Source organism: Plutella xylostella, chromosome 10, assembly GCF_932276165.1.
Source record: "Plutella xylostella chromosome 10, ilPluXylo3.1, whole genome shotgun sequence".
Taxonomy (NCBI): domain Eukaryota; kingdom Metazoa; phylum Arthropoda; class Insecta; order Lepidoptera; family Plutellidae; genus Plutella; species Plutella xylostella.
Window position 1 is genome coordinate 2377921 of NC_063990.1, and position 21896 is coordinate 2399816.

Genomic DNA, 21896 nt, shown 5'->3' on the forward strand with positions numbered 1-21896 from the left:
AGTCTAAAGTTATTATAGTCTCGTTATCTAAAGCACATCTGACCACGCGAGGGTCCGCCATACCAATCACCATTCTTTTTAAAGTCTTTTTCTTTGCGTATCCTCATTAAAATGCATAGAATAAGCTTAGTTTCATTGAACCTTTGATCTGGCCTTATCGGGAGCAAGCACTGCTTTGTAACCACCTTTTTTATTCAAATGTTCTAAGGGGATTATTTCGTCGCGTCGCAGGCTTCTCGGTAATATGTATGATAATAACTTTTTACTCCTCACAATCTCCGGTTTTATGAATAATATGATTTAAACCGTCTCAACTGTATTGTTATCTGAAGGGAAGTCGGTGGCGCATTCATTCCCCCACTGAATTAACCCTGAAGCTACATATCTAATGAATTCAGAAAATTGCTACTGTTGGTCGTGCAGTAGCGTGGGTTTCCACACGCGACCCTTTTATAAACAACTTCGCCGTCACTCTAACTTAACACTAATACAGATGAAGTTAGAGTCCAAATTCATTCGTAGCAACAGGTGTTTAAAAAGTTAAACGTCAAAATGCGCATGCGTTATTTTTGGAGGGAAAACGACGTCAACACAAGGTTGCCATGGCAACCGACAGTGCACCGCTCCAGTTGCGACTCCACCATTTATAACAACAGTGCCGGCCCTGATAATTGTATGTCTGTGTTGTGAAAATTACTTATCGGCATTATAATAGTGGCGATATTGTGTTAGCACGATATATAGTGAACACAGTGGTGGTTTGAAGTGAAATGTGTTTCGAGAGCGCTAATCTGGCATTGTGGGCAGCGAACCTCGGCCTTTGTCTTTGACAAGTGCTTATTTATTGTGAGTATAGGTGTTGAAGTGCGTTGATTGTATCCAGTGTTTGTCCGAAATGGTTAACGTATTGTCAAAATGAAAAAAATATATACTTACCTACATACAGACGAATTGAGAACCTTCTTCTTTTTTCGGAGTCGACCAGCAATCAAAATTTTATGAAAATTTAACAACTTTGCATTTATTTATTTACAATGTGTCCGTTATGATTTGAACAACTTCTGTCTCAAGTTCGTAAAACCCGAAACAACATTCGTAAATTTTATCGTCATTAACAATCTGAAACCAGTTAAGTGTGATATTTACAGGACATCGTAAATTAACGCCTCATTAATTTTCTACTGCCTTCAATCTGTTAACAGTTTACCGTTTCTGTCTGATGTATTTAACTATTAGCATTTCGTAAAGATGGTCTGTTTTTGAGGTAAGTACATAATAAGGCATTGCAAAAGTGATAAAATTTATAGAAACCATCAAGAAGTTAAAAATACTTAAGTCTACACCGTGTATGCTGAACACCCTATTGGGGCATTCTGTAAGTCATACAAAATAAAAATATGATCTACTCTACATTTAACAAAAGCATATTGCAATCTGCATAAAATATGTATTTTATTGTGCTAATATTATTGCTTGTTTACTTTCATAGACTTGATCTTTGATACAGATTTAAAAGATAAAAGCCGCAACGATGACACACGGCCATTACCTAGAAATATTAGCCATAATTCTCTATTATCATATCTCCTATTATAATGCGGGCAGTAATGATTTATAAAATGGCTAGTCGCAGCATAAAAACCGGCCAAGTGCGAGTCGGGCTCGCGCACAAAGGGTTCCGTAGCTTAAATCAACCTATCTCAAAAACTATAAGAGATACTTTGATCAAACCAAAAATCGTTGAAAGAGTTAATTAGCATGCATCACCTCTATTTTTTTTAGAATTTTATACCCCGTAGTTATAAAAATAGAGGGGGGGGGACATACTTTTTACGACTTTGAGAGCTGATATCTCAAAAACCGTTCACTTTAAGAAAAATGTTTTTTAGAAAACTTTATATCATTTTAAAAGACCTTTCCATTGATACCCCACACGGGTATGTACATCGAAAAAAAAAATTTCATCCCTCAGTTACATGTATGGGGGGCCCCACCCCCAATTCTTTTTTTTACTATTTACTTACTTACTTACTCCGCTGGCTCAGCGACCCGAAGTGGATCTTGGCCTCAGACACAAGAAGTCGCCACTGGTCTCTATCCTGCGCAGTCGCTCTCCAGTCGCCTGCCTGTAGTTGGCGCAGGTCCTTGCCGACTTCATCGCTCCAGCGATATCTGGGACGGCCAACTGGTCTACGACCGCTTGGTACTCCAAGGTAGACCCTCTTGGCAGCCCGATCCTCCCCCATCCTTTGCAGATGACCAAGCCAACGGAGTCGCTGGGTAAATTTTTTACTATTTAGTGTCATATTTTTGTAGCGGTTCATACAACACATATTCCCATCAAATTTCATCACTGTAGTACTTATAGTTTCCGAGTAAATCGGCTGTGACAGACGGACAGACGGACAGACGGACAGACGGACAGACGGACATGACGAAACTATAAGGGTTCCGTTTTTGCCATTTTGGCTACGGAACCCTAATAAACAACTAAGCCCGTTACATAACACCGCCATGTTTTATTCATAAACGCTAATAAATGCACATAAATCGGATTCTGTATTTTCGTCACGAGCTATAAGGGCTGCGCAATGTAATTTGAAGTTGAGAAATCCGATATATCAGTAATCCCTATTAGAAAGCAGTAAAGTTTAATATCCGTCTGGGGATTGGAAATATTGGAGTTTACTACGAGAATTTAGTTAGTCACATGCGCGCGCGCTGCGTTCAAAACTGGAAATGCACGTGCGCGCTCGCACGCTCCGAGACTACCAAGTTCTAGGTACTTTCCATAGATGGCTCTGCTAGTGGCTTTTGATTTCATAAATGAGCTTTTATCTGTAGAAGTTTTTCTGTTTTCGCTACAAAGGTCTATAAATCTATGTATATTATCTAAATATACTATTATAATTTAACCAGCTTTAAAATTATTATAACCGGCTAGCCGGTTGGATGAGGATAGCTCCGTTGCTCTGTAGACCTGATGAGTCTGATGACCAGCAGTGTATGATTTCCGGCTGTTGAACATTAGGCTCTCGAAGATATTTTTTATTAATGGTAACCACAATTTCATCGTAAATAATACAAGGGGCATCGCGTGATATATCGTAATTTTACTGCCTCAAGTGTTGTCATTACTCTGCCCTATTTCTCTCTTTTATTGGTTTTGCGGTGTACTAAGTATTTTTTTCATATTTTAATTATATTTTGTTTGTTTTTCAGATTGGCGCGCTCCAATGGCGGACGAGGCGGAGGGTCGGGTGCGGCGCGCGCCGGCGCCCCCGCCGCGGCAGGCAGCGCGGCCGCCGGAGCCCCGCCCGCGCGCGCCCCCCGCGCCCCCCGCGCCCTGCACCGCGCTCGCCGTGCGCCTGCCCGCGCCGCCGCGGCTCATCCGGCCCTCCGAGCACCTCGCGCTGGTGCAGCGCCGCCAGCCGCCCCCGCTCACCCCCGCCGTCACCGTCGTCCACCACCCGCTCCCGCCCCCGCCCCCGCCGCACACCCCCGCGCATCTCGTGCACCGCTCCGTCGCGCCCCCCGCGCCCCGCATGCCCGCCCCGCGCCCCGTCATGCGCCTGCCGCAACCACCCAGAGCAATTCAGGTAAGTCCAACTCAATTATCACAATTTAAGGAGACATCCACTTGGACGGGCCGGCTAATTGATTTTGGGCGGCCTTTATGATCATGAAGGAATCCGGTCACGTTCCCCTCTTTCTCAATCGGTAATTAATAATAATTAGTGTAAATACGAAGAAAGCTCGGGTAATGATGTCATTAATCAGGAGATCACTGTCGCCATAAAGTTTAACCGAGGGAACGTAGCACGTCGCCGCCGCGACAATCGGCCGTAAAAGATGCCGCTCAGGTTTTTATAGTCGAAACCGCAATGTTGTGCCAAGAGACGCGGCGGAACGAGGCTCGTAATGAGCGGCGCGGACTCCGCGGACCTCATCCTCATAAACACCACAATCATTACCTCCAACGGACTTGGCGCTTTCTTGTGGGCGGAAGCTTTCTTCACCGGGGCAATACGCGGATATGTTAATAAGCATTGTGCGCCCATGATGCAGCGATTTCGGAAAGAGTTGATGCGAAAGCGATAAGGATGATTCATAGAGAAACAATAACACATTGTTCTGTTAGCGCCACCGAACCCGCCGCGGTCGTATTATCCACGCAAATTCCTGACACACGTCTCTTCCCTGTTTGACTCATTGCTCATTGGAGCCTTATTTGCTTTAAGTTATTCACTGGCACTAAAAGTGGTCATGATTCGCGCTTGTTAAATCGCTGCCATAACATGAATCATTTGGGACACTAAAGCTTCGATTGCTGACACGTTTTATTCTGACCCAATTGAGGGGCAATCCCAGACGTTAATGGCGCTCGCAGACAGGGCGGTGCCAGGCCTTGACACCGAGCCGCGATCCACCGAGCGACCGCGCCTGTGGCAGTCGTGAAACATGCAGGGTCAGGCCCATTCACTTACCCTTTTAAATACTAGGAAACTTTGCAAGCTCGTAGCTCGACGCGATTCTCAGTACTTCATCATAAATGCGATGGAGCCGCAATGTCTGGTCTGCCGCTAATTTTGGAGTGCAGCTGCTTTCCAGCTAATTTAGTCCAAGTAGTTGGCCACTCGAATCCGAAGCACTCTCGAGGGCCGAGACATGGCGCGACCCACATTCGGGCCTGATCGAGTGCGGGCGAGGGCTCTGCCTCCGACAGCCAATCAACTATGCATTGAAAATCGAGATCGCCCATCGAGATTTTATTGCGGACCGATTGATTGTCTGTTTGTCTGTAATTTATTTTGTAGTCGATGGAAACGTGCGCTCGAGTGTGTGTTAGTGCCCCGCAATTGAATTGAGGTTGTATTCACATTATCGAGTCATTTATTAACGTCGTAAGTCCGATATAGCCTGAATATTCACGTCTAATAAGCCGGTTGTATTACAGGCCGCGTCAAAACTTAATAGGGTGTTAAGATTTAACCCGTTATTATCATAACTAATAATAATGAGTGCATTACTCATTTACTGTATAACTAATGATATCGGACTCCGGCCTGCCTTGACTCGTATTGAATCGATGGTAGGTAACTAGTAACTAATATCGCAGGATTGGCTGATCGAATATTCAGCAGGTGTAAACCGATGAATTTATAACTAACACTGTTTCTTTATCTTCCCATTAACATAGATTAAAATAGAATTTCTCTACAAATACAAGGGACACACATACTTTCGTATCCTCATCCTGTTTTTCCACTTGGTGATTATGCTAAAGACAATTTCTCCTTTATAACTCATGTCGGTCACGAGCGCCCGGGTGTTTGCTTGGAGCTTCCGTACAGTTATTGCTGCTACCGGTGCTGCTGTATCGCGTCTTTCGGAAGCGCAGTGGCTTTAGCGACATATAATTATGTACGTGGAAGTGGAATCACAGGAATTTTGTGTTACCAATTAGCGAGTCTTCAAGCGACCGGCAATTATCCGTGTGGCTAGTTGCATTGTGAGGAACGGGTCGAGACGAGTACCCACAGTACATACGTGCTCTATGCTAAGTATTTCTTGATGATGTTGTTAGACGCAGGTGTATTGGAGTGCTGTTTATATTTGATATTGCCATACAATTTACGCTGATGTGAAGAAAACGTCGAATGATCGTGGGATATCTTTTGTACGTATTGTTTATGCAACTGGTCCACTGTTTCCTACTCTTATGCTATGAATATACCTACATATTTTAAAATAAATGGTTCGTTTAAATTCTTGAAAATAATTTTATCCTTTTTTTTAAGAATTATTTAACATCTAGAGTATCTATTATACCCTCTGTTAATAATTTTGATTGCAATAATTTTATTATCTACTCATAGTAGTCAGCTACAGATCAGCTAAAAAAACTTTATACCTATTTATGTGAGTATCTAAACTCTATTTTGACGAATATTTTACCTTCCTCAACGTTACGTTACCCACCGAGCCAAATAACCATACTAGAGGTACACTTTTACTACTAATAATGGTGCACACAACATCAATACCCACCATCGATACTAGAGCGATACGATACAACAGATAAACGCAAATGGTGCGACCATCAACATGATTTCAAAGTTTATAGAGTGTATTATCTATGGTTTAAACCGTGTACAAGTAACACCGATCTGTCATGTGCTGCGTAGGCGCGCGGTTGTATTCAATAGTCAACATTAACATTTAGATCGTTTGTCTAACTTTGATACCGTTGCTGTGTTTACTAAACGGTTGTCTGTCTGTATGGGGAATTATATTATGTTTTATTTATAGCCTCTATAGGAGAAAGAGATCAGGTAGCTGTTTTACTGTAATGGAGATCATCATCATGGCGGCGTCGGTATACAGGATGTCCTCTAACAAAAATAAAAACTGTATTGTGTTTTAATTTAAAATGTTTTTTTAAATAATTGTCTTTATTTTGTAATTGGTACTTTTTTACGACCGAATGGCGTAGTGGTTAGTGACCCTGACTACTGAGCCGATGGTCCCGGGTTCGATTCCCGGCTGGGGCAGATATTTGTTTAAATACAGATATTTGTTCTCGGGTCTTGGATGTGCCCGTAAAATGGCAATAGGCCCGCCCCCTATTACATTGGGACTAACATAACACTCTGGCGAAAAGTGGGTGCAGCATTGCACCTCTGCCTACCCCGCAAGGGAGTAGGTACATTAGTACAAGGCGTGAGTGCGTGTGCGTGTGTGGTACTTTTTTATTGCTTGCGAGTCAACTTACTTAAAAACCGTAACCACATTCCGGTACTCAATAACAAACAGACGATGTGCAATCTAGTTGTAAACAAGGAAGCGAGGAAAACGCGCGAAAGCAATCCGAGAAAGGGCGCGAATCGCGATCACTTATTGAAAAATAGCTTATAACTATCTAGAGTTGCGCCCACTGCGGAGTGGAGTAGCCGAATTATCGATCTTTGTATATAAATTACTAGCCAGTGAGGTTTGATGTTTTCCCTTGGGAATTCCACGATAAATAGCCTATATATTTATCCAGGTTTCCAGATTCCTACTTACCTACCTACAAAATTTATTAAGCCGTTTTTCATGGAATAGTAATAAAAATTCTCACAATATCAAAGTCTTTCGTAGAGGTACATACATCTGAAAGTAGGTAACACAACTCTTCATTCTGAACAACTTTTCTTATAATGTACTTGGGATATTCACGAAACCCATAAAGTTTACAACGGCAAATCTTTAATTATTTAAGTATATACTTTGCTTATTTTGCAAACTATCGCAATTATTCATATAAAATGATTTTATAAATATAATATTTATGAATAAAACCTGCACATAAAAACGTCTCCTTAGCCAGAATAGCCGAAAATGCACTCCGATCTCACCTCTACCCAATGAGCACGAGGAAATAGAAAGTGCGCGAGATCTGCAATCCCCTTTGCAATAATTCGTCGACCGATTCGCGGTTGACGGCTGCAGGCGCTGCGGCCGTGGTCGCGTTCCAATTTTGAAATTTAGCTTTTTAAATCGGATTTACAACCGGCCATTGTTTCTGTGAACTGACAGTTCAGTTGTCATGTAATGTTGATGTGAGTAGTTAAGCAGGGTAACTGTCTAGACTTTTAGAAATCGTATTATTCATAGTAGAATAAGAAATATTGTATGATTTATATCAGTGTTTTTCAACCTTTTTCATGACGCGACCCCCCTTGTATTAAAAAATATTTCGCGACCCCCTTGACCCTTCGGTTTTTTTAAACATTTAGGTATGTATAAAGGGGCCAAAAAAAAATTGGGTTTTGTTTTATTGGCGACCATTTAAAAGGTCCTAAATATAGTCAAAGTATCTTATTAGTTATGTTAAATACCGGGTGTTGCAAAAAGGTTATACTAAGCCGAAACCTACATGTGCATCATGGTATATCTAAGTCGGAAAATGAAATCAGAATTTCAATACTCGCGAAAAAAATACCCATTTTGCAACATCCTGTACAATTCATTTCTCTTATTATTAACAGCCTCTGTATTCACTTTGAAAAATCTGAAAAGAGTAATATAATTAATTTAGACGTAATTTTGAAAACCATTATACATTCTGTGTAAAAAGTATCGGGACTGGATCAATAAAACAAAAAATGATTGTTATTCATCCAAATTTATTTTATCACCTTCAAAGTATGCTCCTTCAGAAGCGATACTAAATTATAAACGAATTATCCAATCATCACAACATTTTTTTAAACGCTGTTTCCAGAGTTGTGTTTAGTACTCGCGCCGATTTTTCCTTTTGGTCTTCGATTGTTAGTCAAAGTCATGTTGACTGTTTTCTTTGACTATCGAGGTGTTGTGCACTCGGAATTTATAATTTAGTATCGCTTCTGAAGGAGCATACTTTGAAGGTGATAAAAAAAATTTGGATGAATAACAATCATTTTTTGTTTTATTGATCCAGTCCCGATACTTTTTACACAGAGTAGTATTTTATTAAAGTTAATATTATTTTCTGCATTCATTGAAAGCAAACATGACCTGAATCAATCAAAAAACCTTCTCTAATTTAATAATTTACTATGGAAGGCAAGATATCTATGCTCGCAAGGATTGAGTAAAATGCCTATAAATGATCGCTGATCTATCATATATACCTACCTACAATATCAAGAAATATTAATTAAATTAATTGTCTTTATGGTTTTTTTTTCACTGAAATACCCAGTTATTTCGATCTCTGGCAACCCCCCTACAGAAGCTTCGCGACCCCCTAGGGGGTCGCGACCCACAGGTTGAAAAACACTGATTTATATTATCATCATCATCAGTTAATACCGTGTCGCGTTTCATTTAATTTATTTATAGGTTTATTACTTATATTTTCGCCGTATGCAGTAGTGTCCCTGTTTTCAGCTGAACAGTAAATGGTTGTCATCCTTACCTTCCTACACAATAATATTATTCCGAGTAGTAAAACAGGAATACCACTTGTATTTACAGTTTACACTTTACGCAAATCTCGCTATCAATTTAAAGGCAATCGAAACATCACAACACATTGCTTATGATTAAAACATGTGTGATGTAGTTATTAAAACATGCTCTTGATCTTCGCTTAAACACCCGCTGAACACGCAATATTTACCCAGATGCCCTGCAAATGTTGTAAATCCGATAAGTATGGTACCGCTTGTGGCTTTGAACGTGATTATGTTAAAACTACTCGCAAATTAAACTAAAACCTGCCGTACCTCGCCCGGAATCCTTTTTTGTTGTTTACGAAAATCCATTCGTTACGTATTTTAATGTATCTGAATTATAAATCTATATAATTATGTAGTATCCCTTTTGTTGACCCGCCATACCTATGTAGGTACATTATATGTATCTAGTCATTACTCCCTTTACGATATAAACAGTTTAATTGTTACAATATTCGCGCTCTATTAATAAATATTCCAGGGGACTCTATAGGACGAAAATCTAAGTTTTGGAGCGCTGCTGCGCGAGTCACGGTTCTATCTCGTTGTATCAAACGACGATTGCACGATAGCTCTCGTTCATTAGTTTTTCGTTCATATAGAGTAACCCCCCAGGGCCATGTCGCGTGCTGCCCCGTCGTTCCACTGAAACATAATACTCAAGAAACTGTACCCTGCAATTACCACAACTACCGAGGATGTTTGAGGCGGACGAAAAAAAAAGAAATTTCTAGAAGACAGTTAACGTAAGGAGGCGGATCGGATTTCATACTCTTTGCTCGGGTCTTTGACATTTATGGGGCGTTCGTGAAGTACGTTTCACGAGTTTGGGTGTTTTGTTTATTATTTAATATCGATTGTTGTTGGTTGTTTTGTTTATATTACAGAAATAGTATCCGTATTAAGTTCATTTGTGTCTTGGATTATTAACCTGACTGACTTTATTATTTACTTTCTGAATAGTCATAACATAATTAGTCCGTATTTACGTTCTTCTATGGTAGTTACATATAGGAGACAGTAGGTGTTAACTCGAAAACTCTGCGCGCGCCCTGTAAATTTCTCCATTGTTAGATACTAAAACATCCTTTAACAGTTCAAAAAGTTTTTACTCATTGTCTGTCAATTTAAATGATTAATCTTTGTCACATTTATAGCATTTGAAAGTATGAACGGCGTACTTAACCATTCATACATCAATCATTTGGTAAAATTGACACTTGTGTGCATCGAATCTTGTTGCGATCAAAACAAACAGACAGACGCCCGTTCTGTTTGATGTAGTGAATCGCAAATCATTTTGCACATTCTCTTTCATGAAGCAAGTAAGTACTACATACATACATAATGCTGACGACTGTAATCCCTGAAGGGGTAGGCAGAGGTAACCCGATTTTCGCTGTACATTTTTTTGTACACACGTGATAGATCGCGAGCTGTATCTCCGTTTTTGAATGTGATGATAAAAATACTGTCAGTATATCATCATCATCAGGTCCTGGGATCCCTAATCAGGGACATAGGGCTCGAAGTGTAGATTTCCACTTTGACCGGTCCTGTGCCACGCCTTCGACTTCGTGCCAGCTCATGCCGAGGGCGGCTGCCTCCTGCACGACAGTGCGACGCCACGTGGTTTTTGGCCGTCCCCTCTTTCGTTTGCCAGATGCAGCCCACTTTGTCAGGGCGATTTTGGGTGGATGGTCTTCGGATCTCCGCAGCGTATGGCCAATCCAGCTCCACTTCTTAAGCCGGATTTCCGAGTCAATTCTCCTCTGGTTGGTCAGTCTCCATAACTCCGTATTCGAGATGGTTCGCGGCCAGAATACCTTTAGTATCTGTCTAAGGCATTTGTTGACAAACACTTGTAGCCTTCTTGTTAGGTCATCTCTTACGAACCATGTTTCGCAACCATATAAGAGTACTGACTTGACGTTTGACTCGAAAATCCGAACTTTAGTGCGGCGAGCGATGACGGAGGAGTCCCAGACGGGCTTGAGCTGCGCAAAGGCTGACCGGGCCTTGTTGATGCGGGCGTCGATGTCGGCCTCGGTTCCGCCGTGTGGGTCCACGACGCTGCCGAGGTACGTGAATTTGTTCACTCTCTCCACGGCCTCCCCGTTTACATGCACGGCGCAATCATCCGACGTGTTGAGGCGCATCTCTTTAGTTTTGGAGCAGTTTATGCGTAGTCCATCCTTTTCTGCTTCTCTGGCGAGGTCGTCAATTTTGGACTGCAGGTGTTGGCGTTTAGTCGATAGCAGACAAAGATCGTCTGCAAAGTCGATGTCCTCTAATTGCTGTTCCTGTGTCCATGGCAGACCTCTCTGCGATTCGCATGTGGCTCTACGCATTACGTCGTCGTCGTCGTCGTCAGTATATTACGCTGAGAAAAAAAGTATGAGACAAGAACAGCCTGGCAAATGAGTTTGAGTAAATTTCATTTATATTCTATTTATTGATTTCTGATATAGGTTAAACACAACGCATATACCTATAATATAGTGGTTTATAATTTAATAGGTTTTAAATAAATCTTAAGTACTATTTGTACATGTAGCGTTGCAAGCAATATAATAATATAGTATTTTTATTCTTCTATTTATAGTTTACCAAACAATCGCTTCGTACCAACTACACATTATAAACAACTTAAAAACTCACTGAAATATCATAATTGAACAGTGAGTCATAAAGTTCGTACTTATTCAAGATGATTACATACCTCTTGATCAAGACGTAATCATTATTTGGTTGCTGTACTCAGTACATGGAACCAGCAGAGTGATTCCCGAAATCGTGAGGCCTCAAACTGCAGCGATTACAGGAACTGTTCTGAGCGACTGCAATTTTGAATGGAAATTATTATGTGTTTTTGAAATTGTAGTGTTTCCGAAAAGTTATGGTACCTTCAGTAAAAATCTTTTATAAAAAATGTATAGTTTAATTTCATTATCGTACGTGATTTCATTCGTACACATAATTGAATAAAGCTTTTAAATAATAATTTTATCCTTTTCTCGTGTAAAATATAAATTGACCTTATTTGTATCGTAACCATAAAACTGATTGCAACGGACACGCATGCATTCGAAATTCAATTTTAATCACAACCCTCTCAAATACTGGCTGTTCGAATCATTGAATTCCTAATTTGAATTTCATTCAATCGGAAACGATCGGTTCCACTCAATTCGTAATAATTTGAATCGACATGTTATATCGAGCTCTATTGCGTCAATACGGTATAATGGCAAATTATTTGCCTATGTCATTCATATAATCATCTCGCGTCCATTGATAATAATGACTTTTAGGAGGATTAGAGGAATGATAGGTTATTATTATATAAGTTTAACAATTTGGCGGAGGTTTAAAATCATTAGATACTAGATATCATCATAATTATGCAGCTATGTAGCTATGTTACTTATCATCAATAGGATCAATAGCCATAAACAACATCTTAATCAACAAAATACACGTATAGTAACAGCACGGCAAGATAAAATCGCAGATACAGCCGACCAACCACATCACAAACGACTTAATCTATCAGAACCGGCAAGTTCCAATTTCACCAAAGGTCAAGACGAGGATAATCGTGATTAACTTTGAAATTACACAACATGCAGATTCGAGCGATTATTTATACCAACAAAGAATGGTGGAAGTGGGTTAATTCCGCACCGTGACCGGCCGGGAATCGAACCCGCCCACCTAAGTGCCGTGGAGGTGCGAGCCTAATCGCAAATCGCTGGCATCACCTCATAATCTATGCGTTTATTTAACGCGATTTCTGAACGCGCTATTAGACGGCCGGCTTCGAGAGTTTCTCCACCAAAGAGGATCTAATGCTTCGTTTGGGAACTAATGCTAAATTAAAAATACGTTTAGTGGCCAGAACGACTAACTGTTAAACTAGTTGGATCCAGATCTATCATTCGCAGCAATTTTCAAATGATTTTTGAGCTTTCAGTACAAAAGAGTTCAACGAGCACCAAATAAAAAATAAGGTTTTTGTTTCTAAAATTAGAAACACACTCTATGTCTTCCTCTATTATAATAGTAACATAACATACTGTCTCCAGGGTGTTCAGGGGCGGTTACGCAGGGGTCAATCTGAACAAATTCTATTTTAAGACTTTTGGAAATTCGCGAAAAAAACATACTTCAAAAAGCTTATGTAGGAAGCAATTTTCAAGATAGAGCCCCTGAGTCACCCCACTTTCGGCTTAGCTTACATTTGGAACCCCCTGTAAGAAGGTATTTAGTTTTTTCTGGCAAAATTCTTTTCATGATTTATGTCATGTTAATTCTGTATCTACAACTACAAGCTTTTGTTAAACATAAGCATTGCGTATAGCTTAATGTAACAAATTTGATTGCTAAACCATTATTGATATCATAAATTGAATGATTGATGGGCTGTAGTCTAGACGTAGGCTTGACCTAGCGAGCTAGCGGCGGCGGCGTTGTAACGGTGAATTGGAACATCATTTAATACTTCTTGTTTAGATCATTTGTATTATTATTTCATCTATTATAAAAGTTATAATTAATTGTTTTGTAAATTAAGGATTACGTCAGTATTATTTATACAATGAATAGCGACTATACCTATTCGATGGCACCGTAGCTTAGGCGGTAGTGAAGCTGCTTCCGAAGCTTGGGGCCGAGGGTTCGAATCCCGCCCAGGGCAAACATTCGTGTGATGAGCACTTGTGTTTGCTTTGTGTCTGGTTGTCGATTATGTATTAAATATGTATCTGTGTAGATATATCAGCTGTCTGACATCCATAGTTCTGCCTAGCTTGCGGTCGCATGGCCGTGTGTGAGATGTCCCAACATATTTATTTATTTATTTACTAGCGATTTTATGGTTGGTCCTATAATAAAATAAGCGCTATCGAGTATAAATTAACCTGCCCCCCCTACTCTTGAAAAGCAATGTATAGCGTCTGATTTTTTAAATGTTGACAACGCAAGACAGACGCAATACATTGCCTTTCAAGAGTAGGGGGGCTGGCCACGGCAACGTCTCTTATAAAATTCCACCCTGAATGTGCTATTCTTCATACACTCGTACCTAAATAATGTATGTAAATGTAATTGACAACCGAAGAACAAGTGTATGTCGCATGATTGATTTCGTGATTAACATTAGCACAGATAGGCAAATTTTGGTAACATGACGTGTGCATATTATATTATGCAGATTTTTGTTTGTGGTTAGTTAAACTATCGTTGACAGAAGTTTGCGGTTTCTGTCTGACCCTGGCCTGCCATTTAATGTTATAATAGTTATGAGGTCCTAAATAAAGTAGCTAATTAGGATTTTAATTGAACATGACATATTGACACATCCAGCACAAATATATGGCTAGTAAGATTTCATTATTATTGATACCAACTGCAGTATACAAAAGGTATGTATTGAACACTGGTTCAAGTTTCAGTTGACCTATAAACTATTTATAAATAAGGCTAGAAAATGGCGGCGCGGCCTAGATGTCGTTCTTAATTTACGAATATTTATGTCATATGACCCAATGTATTCTAGAGGTATAAGAAGCTCTTCATGTAAAATAATATAATGCATTCATTCATCATCATCAACTGATGTCATCGCACTGTGTGTTACTTCACTGCTGTAGCGATGATCATTCTGATGATCATCTTCCACCCACGGTACAGAATCACATAATTATGATACCTATTGATGAGTTTGATGATAGAGATATTTATGTATGCACGTAATAAATAGATTTACAGTTAAGTAATTACCGTAGAGAATGAGACAAAATCAACTTACCTAGGAGTTTTTCATGAGTGAGGGATAATCATAGATTTTTTGTAAATACATTTATTATAGGTAGTTAAGTGATGAAAATATTGACAAGAAAGATTATGGAGAAGACTCAGTAGTTGAAGATGTCAGGCAATGCCTTTTCATACTTAAGTACAAAAATATAACTTTCTTACAAACCTTAAACAGGGTGTCCACTATCTGGAAAGTCAGGGAAAGTCAGGGAAAAGTCAGGGAAGCTCAAGGTGGTCAGGGAAAGTCAGTGAAATTGATGGGCCACCTGGAAAGTCAGGGAAAAATTACCTTTTTCTAGCATAATTTTTTGGTACTTTCCTTAACTAGTAATACTTCTTTTTTACGTGAAATACATAAGTCAAAAAATAAAATCTTGTTTAGTTTTGGAGTATTTTTGAGTGATCCTTACTGTTATACTATCATAATTATACGATTAAGTTTTTTAAATCTACATGATTTAATAAAATATGACAGATGAAAAAAAAATAGTAGGAATTCCAAAAGATTAGATAGATCCAAGACCCAGCTGGTAAAATGATGTCCCGTATATACAGATTGATGCAAAATAGGGTCATTCATCTCACCAAATTTCAACAAATTTAGTTTAAAGACTTTAAGAAGTTTGTGATAAAAAATAACGTTTTGTTGGTGCAGATGCGCTGCAGCCGCGCTCATTAACTGACTTTGAAAAAAAGGCGGAGGTTCTCAATTCGCTAATTATTTTATGCGTCAGCGAGACCGCATACGCTGCCTCCGCGCGGCATCTATTAATCAATTATATTTTTTACTAATTTAGCAGAGCAAAACAAACCTTATTCTATTTTGTACTGCATGTTTAATAAAATTTCATAAAAAAATACTTACACAACTAACAACTTTGACAGAGAGGAGAGAGCCAGTGCCATACAAAAAAAATTGGTTCTCGTTCAATTTCTATTTCGGTTTCAATTTCTACTTCGATGACAATCAGTCTAATTTTGGTCAGACTATTAAACTAGGCAGTATAGCAACTTGCTGCAAGGCGGGTGCATTTTTTTTGCGGATATTTTCAATACTCGCACAAAAAAAGTTGTTTAGAATGACCTCCTAAGGCTTAAGAGGAAACCTCGAGAAATAGGTATTTAGGAAAACATTTGCTATCGTTTGTGTGACATAGGTACTTTCCTTGATAAAATTTCGGGAGAAATCGTTATTCACTAAGTAAATATCAACAAATCTTTTTGATTTTGATGTCAATCGCTTCAGTATAATATATTCTAGAGTTGTAGGTTTCGCTTTAAAAAAACATTGTTTTTGTTTTACGGCGCAGTTTTGATCACAAAAATTGCGTTGCTTGAGGTGCCTATAAGTTTAAATCTATAGCAATTTTAGAGAAAAGAAAAAACTATAAACCTAGTAATTTATTGTGTCGTTCATATCCTAAAAAATCATGGAGATTTGATAATATTTAGAAGTTGAAGAACGTTAGTGTGTGTTAAGTGCTATACTTCGCTCTTAATATACCATTTTTGCCGACCCTGTATACATATTTTACGCAATCGAGTTTTAATAAGTGTCAAAAAAATTATCGCAAAACTTTGAAATCAAGATTTCAAATGTCAAATTACTTAAATTAGGTTTATATTTTGATCTTCGGTCAGGGAAATTTTCTGAAACGGTCAGGGAAAAGTCAGGGAATTTTTTGGAGCATTCTGAGTGGACACCCTGTTAAACAGTATAAATAACACATTGAATACTCACTTAAACTGCTTAAACTATGCCATTTATTTTTCCATTGTTCCGGAGTAAGGGCGCGAGTACATTTGATTTATAGCATTTTCGCCGACTGCGAACAGTTGCGGGCATCTCTGTACTCTCTCCGATGACCTATAAGAGCCCATTTATTAATAAATAGATCCGACATAATGAAATATTACGTCGTCGGCGAGAGCTTTCTTGTGTATACGGGGCTTTATTCTGATTTGGAATAGAATGCTTTACGTGCATTCGCATTTAAGGTTAGGGAATTTGTGTAGGTATCTCATATATTTTATTTAGTTGTTGTTATGTATGTATGACGTTCAGTTGGGTTACTTTGTTGCCAATTTTAACTGTTTTAGTGGTTTAAATACATAATTACATGACAGACCATTCGCGTAGTAAAAAATCCCTCCCAACGTGTCCCAGATTCAATCGTTGACCGGACAATATAAATAACATAACATTGTAGTGCAACTCCTGACCTGAGTACACACACAGAGGTCGCGGTCGCTATCAATGAAAGCGCCACAAACACCTTGACTTGACTTTTTAATTTTATTTTATTACTTTCATAAAGAGCAATATCGTAAACCAACCGAGAGTAGTAATATGAAAAAAATGCATTTCCTAGTATCATTAAACAGCGACAATGTTGCAGATTGGAAATTAAAAGTCGATTCGTAAAAATTGAAAGACATAAATATTGTTTATGGCGAGGAAGCCTGTAACGGGTAAATAAATTTCGATTGATGCGAAACTGTTGCCTCATTTTTGCATGTAAATGTATAAAAATCTTTTGTTTTCCATATTCTTTTGTCCATATGTTCGGTGTTTCTGGTATTGCGCGAACGTTCACAACTATGGGGATAGCTTAATAAAAACGGAAGCCTCCAGACTACGTCACACCTTATAGAGTGCCCTAATGCCCCAAAGTGCAGTCAAGGAGACCTGATGAAGGCCAATGACCTCGCAATAAGAGTAGCAAAACACTGGAGGAAGTTAGCTTAGTGCATTTACACGATAGAAGAAGGAGCTTAATAAAAACGACAAACTTGATGATCGAGAGCTGTCTTGCAATCGGTAGGTTTAATACCGCAAGATAGAGTCTTGGTCAGCGCTCAGAAACTAAGTTTTTCGTAAGGTGGACTAGCTCTTCTGCATTGTACAGAAATACCGTGTGAAGCCATGGCAGCTTCGCTAGTTCATTATGTAGATGTGGTACTGAGAATGTAACTAACACCGGATTGCAATTTCACCCAAGAATGTAAATGCTAATAAATCAAGCAGATCCATTACAAAACATTATAATTCTATTAGCCGATACCTCCATTCTGCATTTATAACGAGATTTCCCACAGCTTAAACTGACAAGTGAAAAGTACAACTGGCGATTACAAATTAACATAATAGGGCGGAACCAGCCTGAAAACAAGCGAGCCATAGATCAGTTTCGAATGCAGATCATATACAAGTCGATCTTGAAATTAATCCCACTATATTTTATCGATCAACCCACTTTCTGTAATAACCTATACAGTCCGAGACATCGCCTGGCGGGACAACTTAATAGATTTCTTCATTACGAACGTCTGTCATGCCGATATGCATTACAGATATTACTTATAGTCGGTAAATTACGGGATAGGGGCCGTGGGCGGTCGCGGCGAGTGTTAGTTCGGAGTGACTTGTGCGCTAGTGGATTGTGTCTTGTAGATCTTTTAGGCACATCATGCGTTGCACAAATAGGGGCGCAGAGCCAGGCATCTCGCTTTTTGCAGAACGAACAACAGTTGAAGAGGACACAGGCAAGACATTCGAACAGGGAAGCTTTCAAATCACCAAACAAGGTTAGACAATATTTGAGTCCAACATAGTGCGTTTCTGAAAAATTATAATATTGGTTTTCATGAATAAAATATTAACTGAACGTAATTTTAAAAGCCGTAGGACAGAATTTTGTTGAGAATGACCCCCTCAGTCACTCCCTATCGGTTTACTATACTTATTAACCTTTGTAAATATTTTGTAATCTGATACTATTTAGTAACTTAAAAAGTCTTTTCCGTTTGGCTAGTAAATCCTGTTATTTACTTATTTGAGAGTATGTAATTTACAGCTCTACATAAAAAAAAATATGTTATGCATGCTTATAAAACTACTCCACAGTACGTAGTAGTAGATTACTAGTAACAAGAGTGTAAGAAACGAAGAAAATATGTACCAATAAAAAGGCCATCAATAAACAAATGAGTTTGAAAGATCGACAGGTAAATAAGTTCCGCCGCTCACGACTGCCGGTTCGCCGGGTCAGCGATGTTCACAGAGCAAATTGGAAACCGTGACCACAGAATACCTAAGGCCGGTTTTAGTATTAAACTTTACATTTATAATAGTTTACTCACATCAATTATTATTATTCGTCTTATAAGGTGTTGTGATGGTTTATTTTCAGTTGTTTTGCTTATTATGAAATGATATCTGGTCTCATCATCACGACCCATCACCTATATGCCCACTGCTGGGGTACGGGTCTCCTTCCATTGAAGGGAGGGTTTTGAGGCCTAGTCTACACGCTGGCCCAGTGCGGGCTGGTGATATCTAGTCTACTTCTTTTAAATCCCGCAGACTTATAGGTATATTATGTATGTATTTCTTGCAATCCAAACAAATTGTGAACGCTCGCGCAGGACCATAAATTATAGATGTGCAACGTTCCATTACTGAAAACAATAAGCTGCTTTTTGTTTTTAAAATACAGATGAAAGACTAAAACAAACCCACTATTACGATGATTCCGTGAAACTACATTAGTGCATGTCGCATCGCGCCGATATACGAGTACGAGACGATCGATCGTGCGACGTTAGTGTCATGTTCATGTAAAGTTGTAAACTATAGGTACTGGTTTATTCAAATTGCTTCAACCAAAAAGTTATGGTAGAAGTTTGAGGTTGGACTTAATTCGCAAAGTTTTTTTTATTATTGTTTTTTTCGGTTATTATTTACAATCTATTTATTGTTTTAAATCAAAAGACAGCACCTTTTTCGATTTACGATTTTGGTATGATGAACAGTTTGGACGACTCATTTAATTAAACGAGGAGTGTTGCCGAAAGTTTCTTTTTTTGTATCAGATGGCGGAATTCATATATATATAGACTGTAGAAGGTATTCCCACAATACAGCCGGCGTGTCACATCACTACGATTTTCGCCGCAGTGTCACATCCCTACGTACTGCCGGCGCCCGGTCGGAGGTTAAACACCCACTTTGCCGCGACCCGCGGTCGATATTGATTTTAAAACGATTGTTATCTTGTAATTCATATCTTTTGACGTGTGCTTAACGTAAATACCTCACGACTCCAACACTGTTTGCATTGGAAAGGTTACATTTGTTTACGGGACTCTGGGCTGGATGTTTCTGCGTTTAAAACGTTTTTAATAAAGAAGGTTCTCAGTTTCATCACGTATATGTGTGTGTTTATTGTATTTGTACGCGATTATCTCTACCAATATTCCGATATTTGTGCCAAATTCAGGAAATAAGAGACGGAAATGGATATTTTTGTACTCATACAGGAAAAGAAAGACTAGGAATATTTGTGCTTATGTATTTCGTATTTCCTCTTATTGTCATTCATAGATACGTATGTCTTTATTGCTTTTCCAATAGTTACAGCTGCCTATTTCCTTACTGTACTCGAATATCATATTCGTCCAGTTAAATGTTGAGATCCTTATATAAACCTGAGATTATTGGTTTTGAATAGGTTTTATAATCGAATTGAGGAAGGGAGCCGCAGTTTCCACTTCTGTTTTATTGTAATTTCATTATTATGACTTGACTATTACCATTCCTGCTTTGAATACAGCTTCATACTTAAGCTTTCGTACTAGCTACTTATTATTAAGCACCCATTTTATACTAATTCCCGACTTGATTCCCTTTGCATACGTAATTAGAAAAGTTACCATCCGCTATTAAAAGAACATTTAATTTACATAAAAGCAGCAGTATTCCTCATTTAAGAAAATGGTTAATTTTAATGGATATAGTAGTTGATGTTCAGAAATTTGTAGTTTTTCCTTTTAAGTTTTTTTACTGTAGAAGTTGTATGTTCTTAATTACCTATATATTTTTTATTTTACATTTTATGTAGGTATTGATAAGTTAATGTTTCAGTTTTCTTGGAATTGTTCGCAGTGTATGGGGCAAGTATCGTATATCTCATTGGCTAAAGGATAATGGTTTTATTTCGTCCGCTCTTTCTCCACCAACGGTACCTCGTTCCAGATTGTCACAACCGATTTCGAAGCTATTGTTTTGGTTAAATAAAAAAGAACAAAGGGTAGATACATATTTTTGGGAAATTGAAATTGAAATATCGTTTATTTGACGTAGAATTTATCAATACAATATTCATAAACTTAACTACTCTACCACCATTTCACAAACTGGGTACTTTAGTACATACACTTAGGTACTATTAACCCGCGGATAGTCGCGCGTGGGTCGAAAAGACCCAGCACTCTATTTATACCTCGATAACTTTTAAAATATTTGATATTACTAATTGGCGTGCCTAGTACCTTTAAGTTACCATATAGGCTAGCCGCACTCCCCACCCCGACCAGATTGCCCGCGGCACTTGGACAGGATGGACATTCAAAGTGAGTATGGGTCTTTTCGACCCATGAGCGACGCTTTGTGTCAGTATAATTTTTTTATTTTTTTTTTATTTTATTATTTTTTCTTTTCAGAAATGTCACGTAACCTTTTAGACGATCTTTGTAGAGATCACACGGCATTTTTATGCATTAATTGTAATCCGAATATGTGAAAATACCGAAGAAAATACCTAATTATATACTTAGTCAATACAAGGAAGAAGTAATTTTGTATGTAAATATATGTTCACTTTGAAGGCTGATTGTTGATTATTTTTTTATATAAAAAGTTAATTATTTTTTTGTTACTGAGAAGAATGGTTATTAGTTTAGATAAAACTAAGTTTTTTTTTATTGATAAATATAAAATTAATAAAAATAAGCTGTAATTTATGTACCTATGTAGATAAATAAGAACATGAAGCATAGTACTTTTGAAACTGTCAAAACATATTTTTTTATCCATAAATTCATAAATAATTTTGATTTGAATATAGATTTATTACTAACCTTACGTTTGATGTACAATAATATCTAAATTTTCTTTTTTTTTCGAGAAAATAGATCAATTTACTTTCGGGTCTAAAAGACCCACATGCGACTGTTTGTGTCACGAAATTTGACGCGAGCACTGGCGGGTTAATATTATATAATCAATGCGTGACATGACAACCCTAA

At 38.4% G+C, this 21896-nt stretch overlaps 1 protein-coding gene across 6 annotated transcripts in view; it reads left to right on the forward strand.

The window, feature by feature from the left end:
• LOC105394631 (rho GTPase-activating protein 23) overlaps positions 1-21896 on the forward strand; it is a 277190-nt gene that overhangs the window by 49202 nt on the left and 206092 nt on the right. For 5 of the 6 annotated variants that reach the window (XM_048623383.1, XM_048623381.1, XM_048623386.1 and 2 more), the window contains one exon: positions 3223-3599. In XM_048623383.1, coding sequence (XP_048479340.1) covers positions 3237-3599 — 363 coding nt within the window. In that variant the 5' untranslated portion in view covers positions 3223-3236. Of the gene's footprint in view, positions 1-650; positions 847-3222; positions 3600-21896 lie in introns of those variants that run through there. The other variant, XM_048623382.1, reaches the window with a different exon arrangement.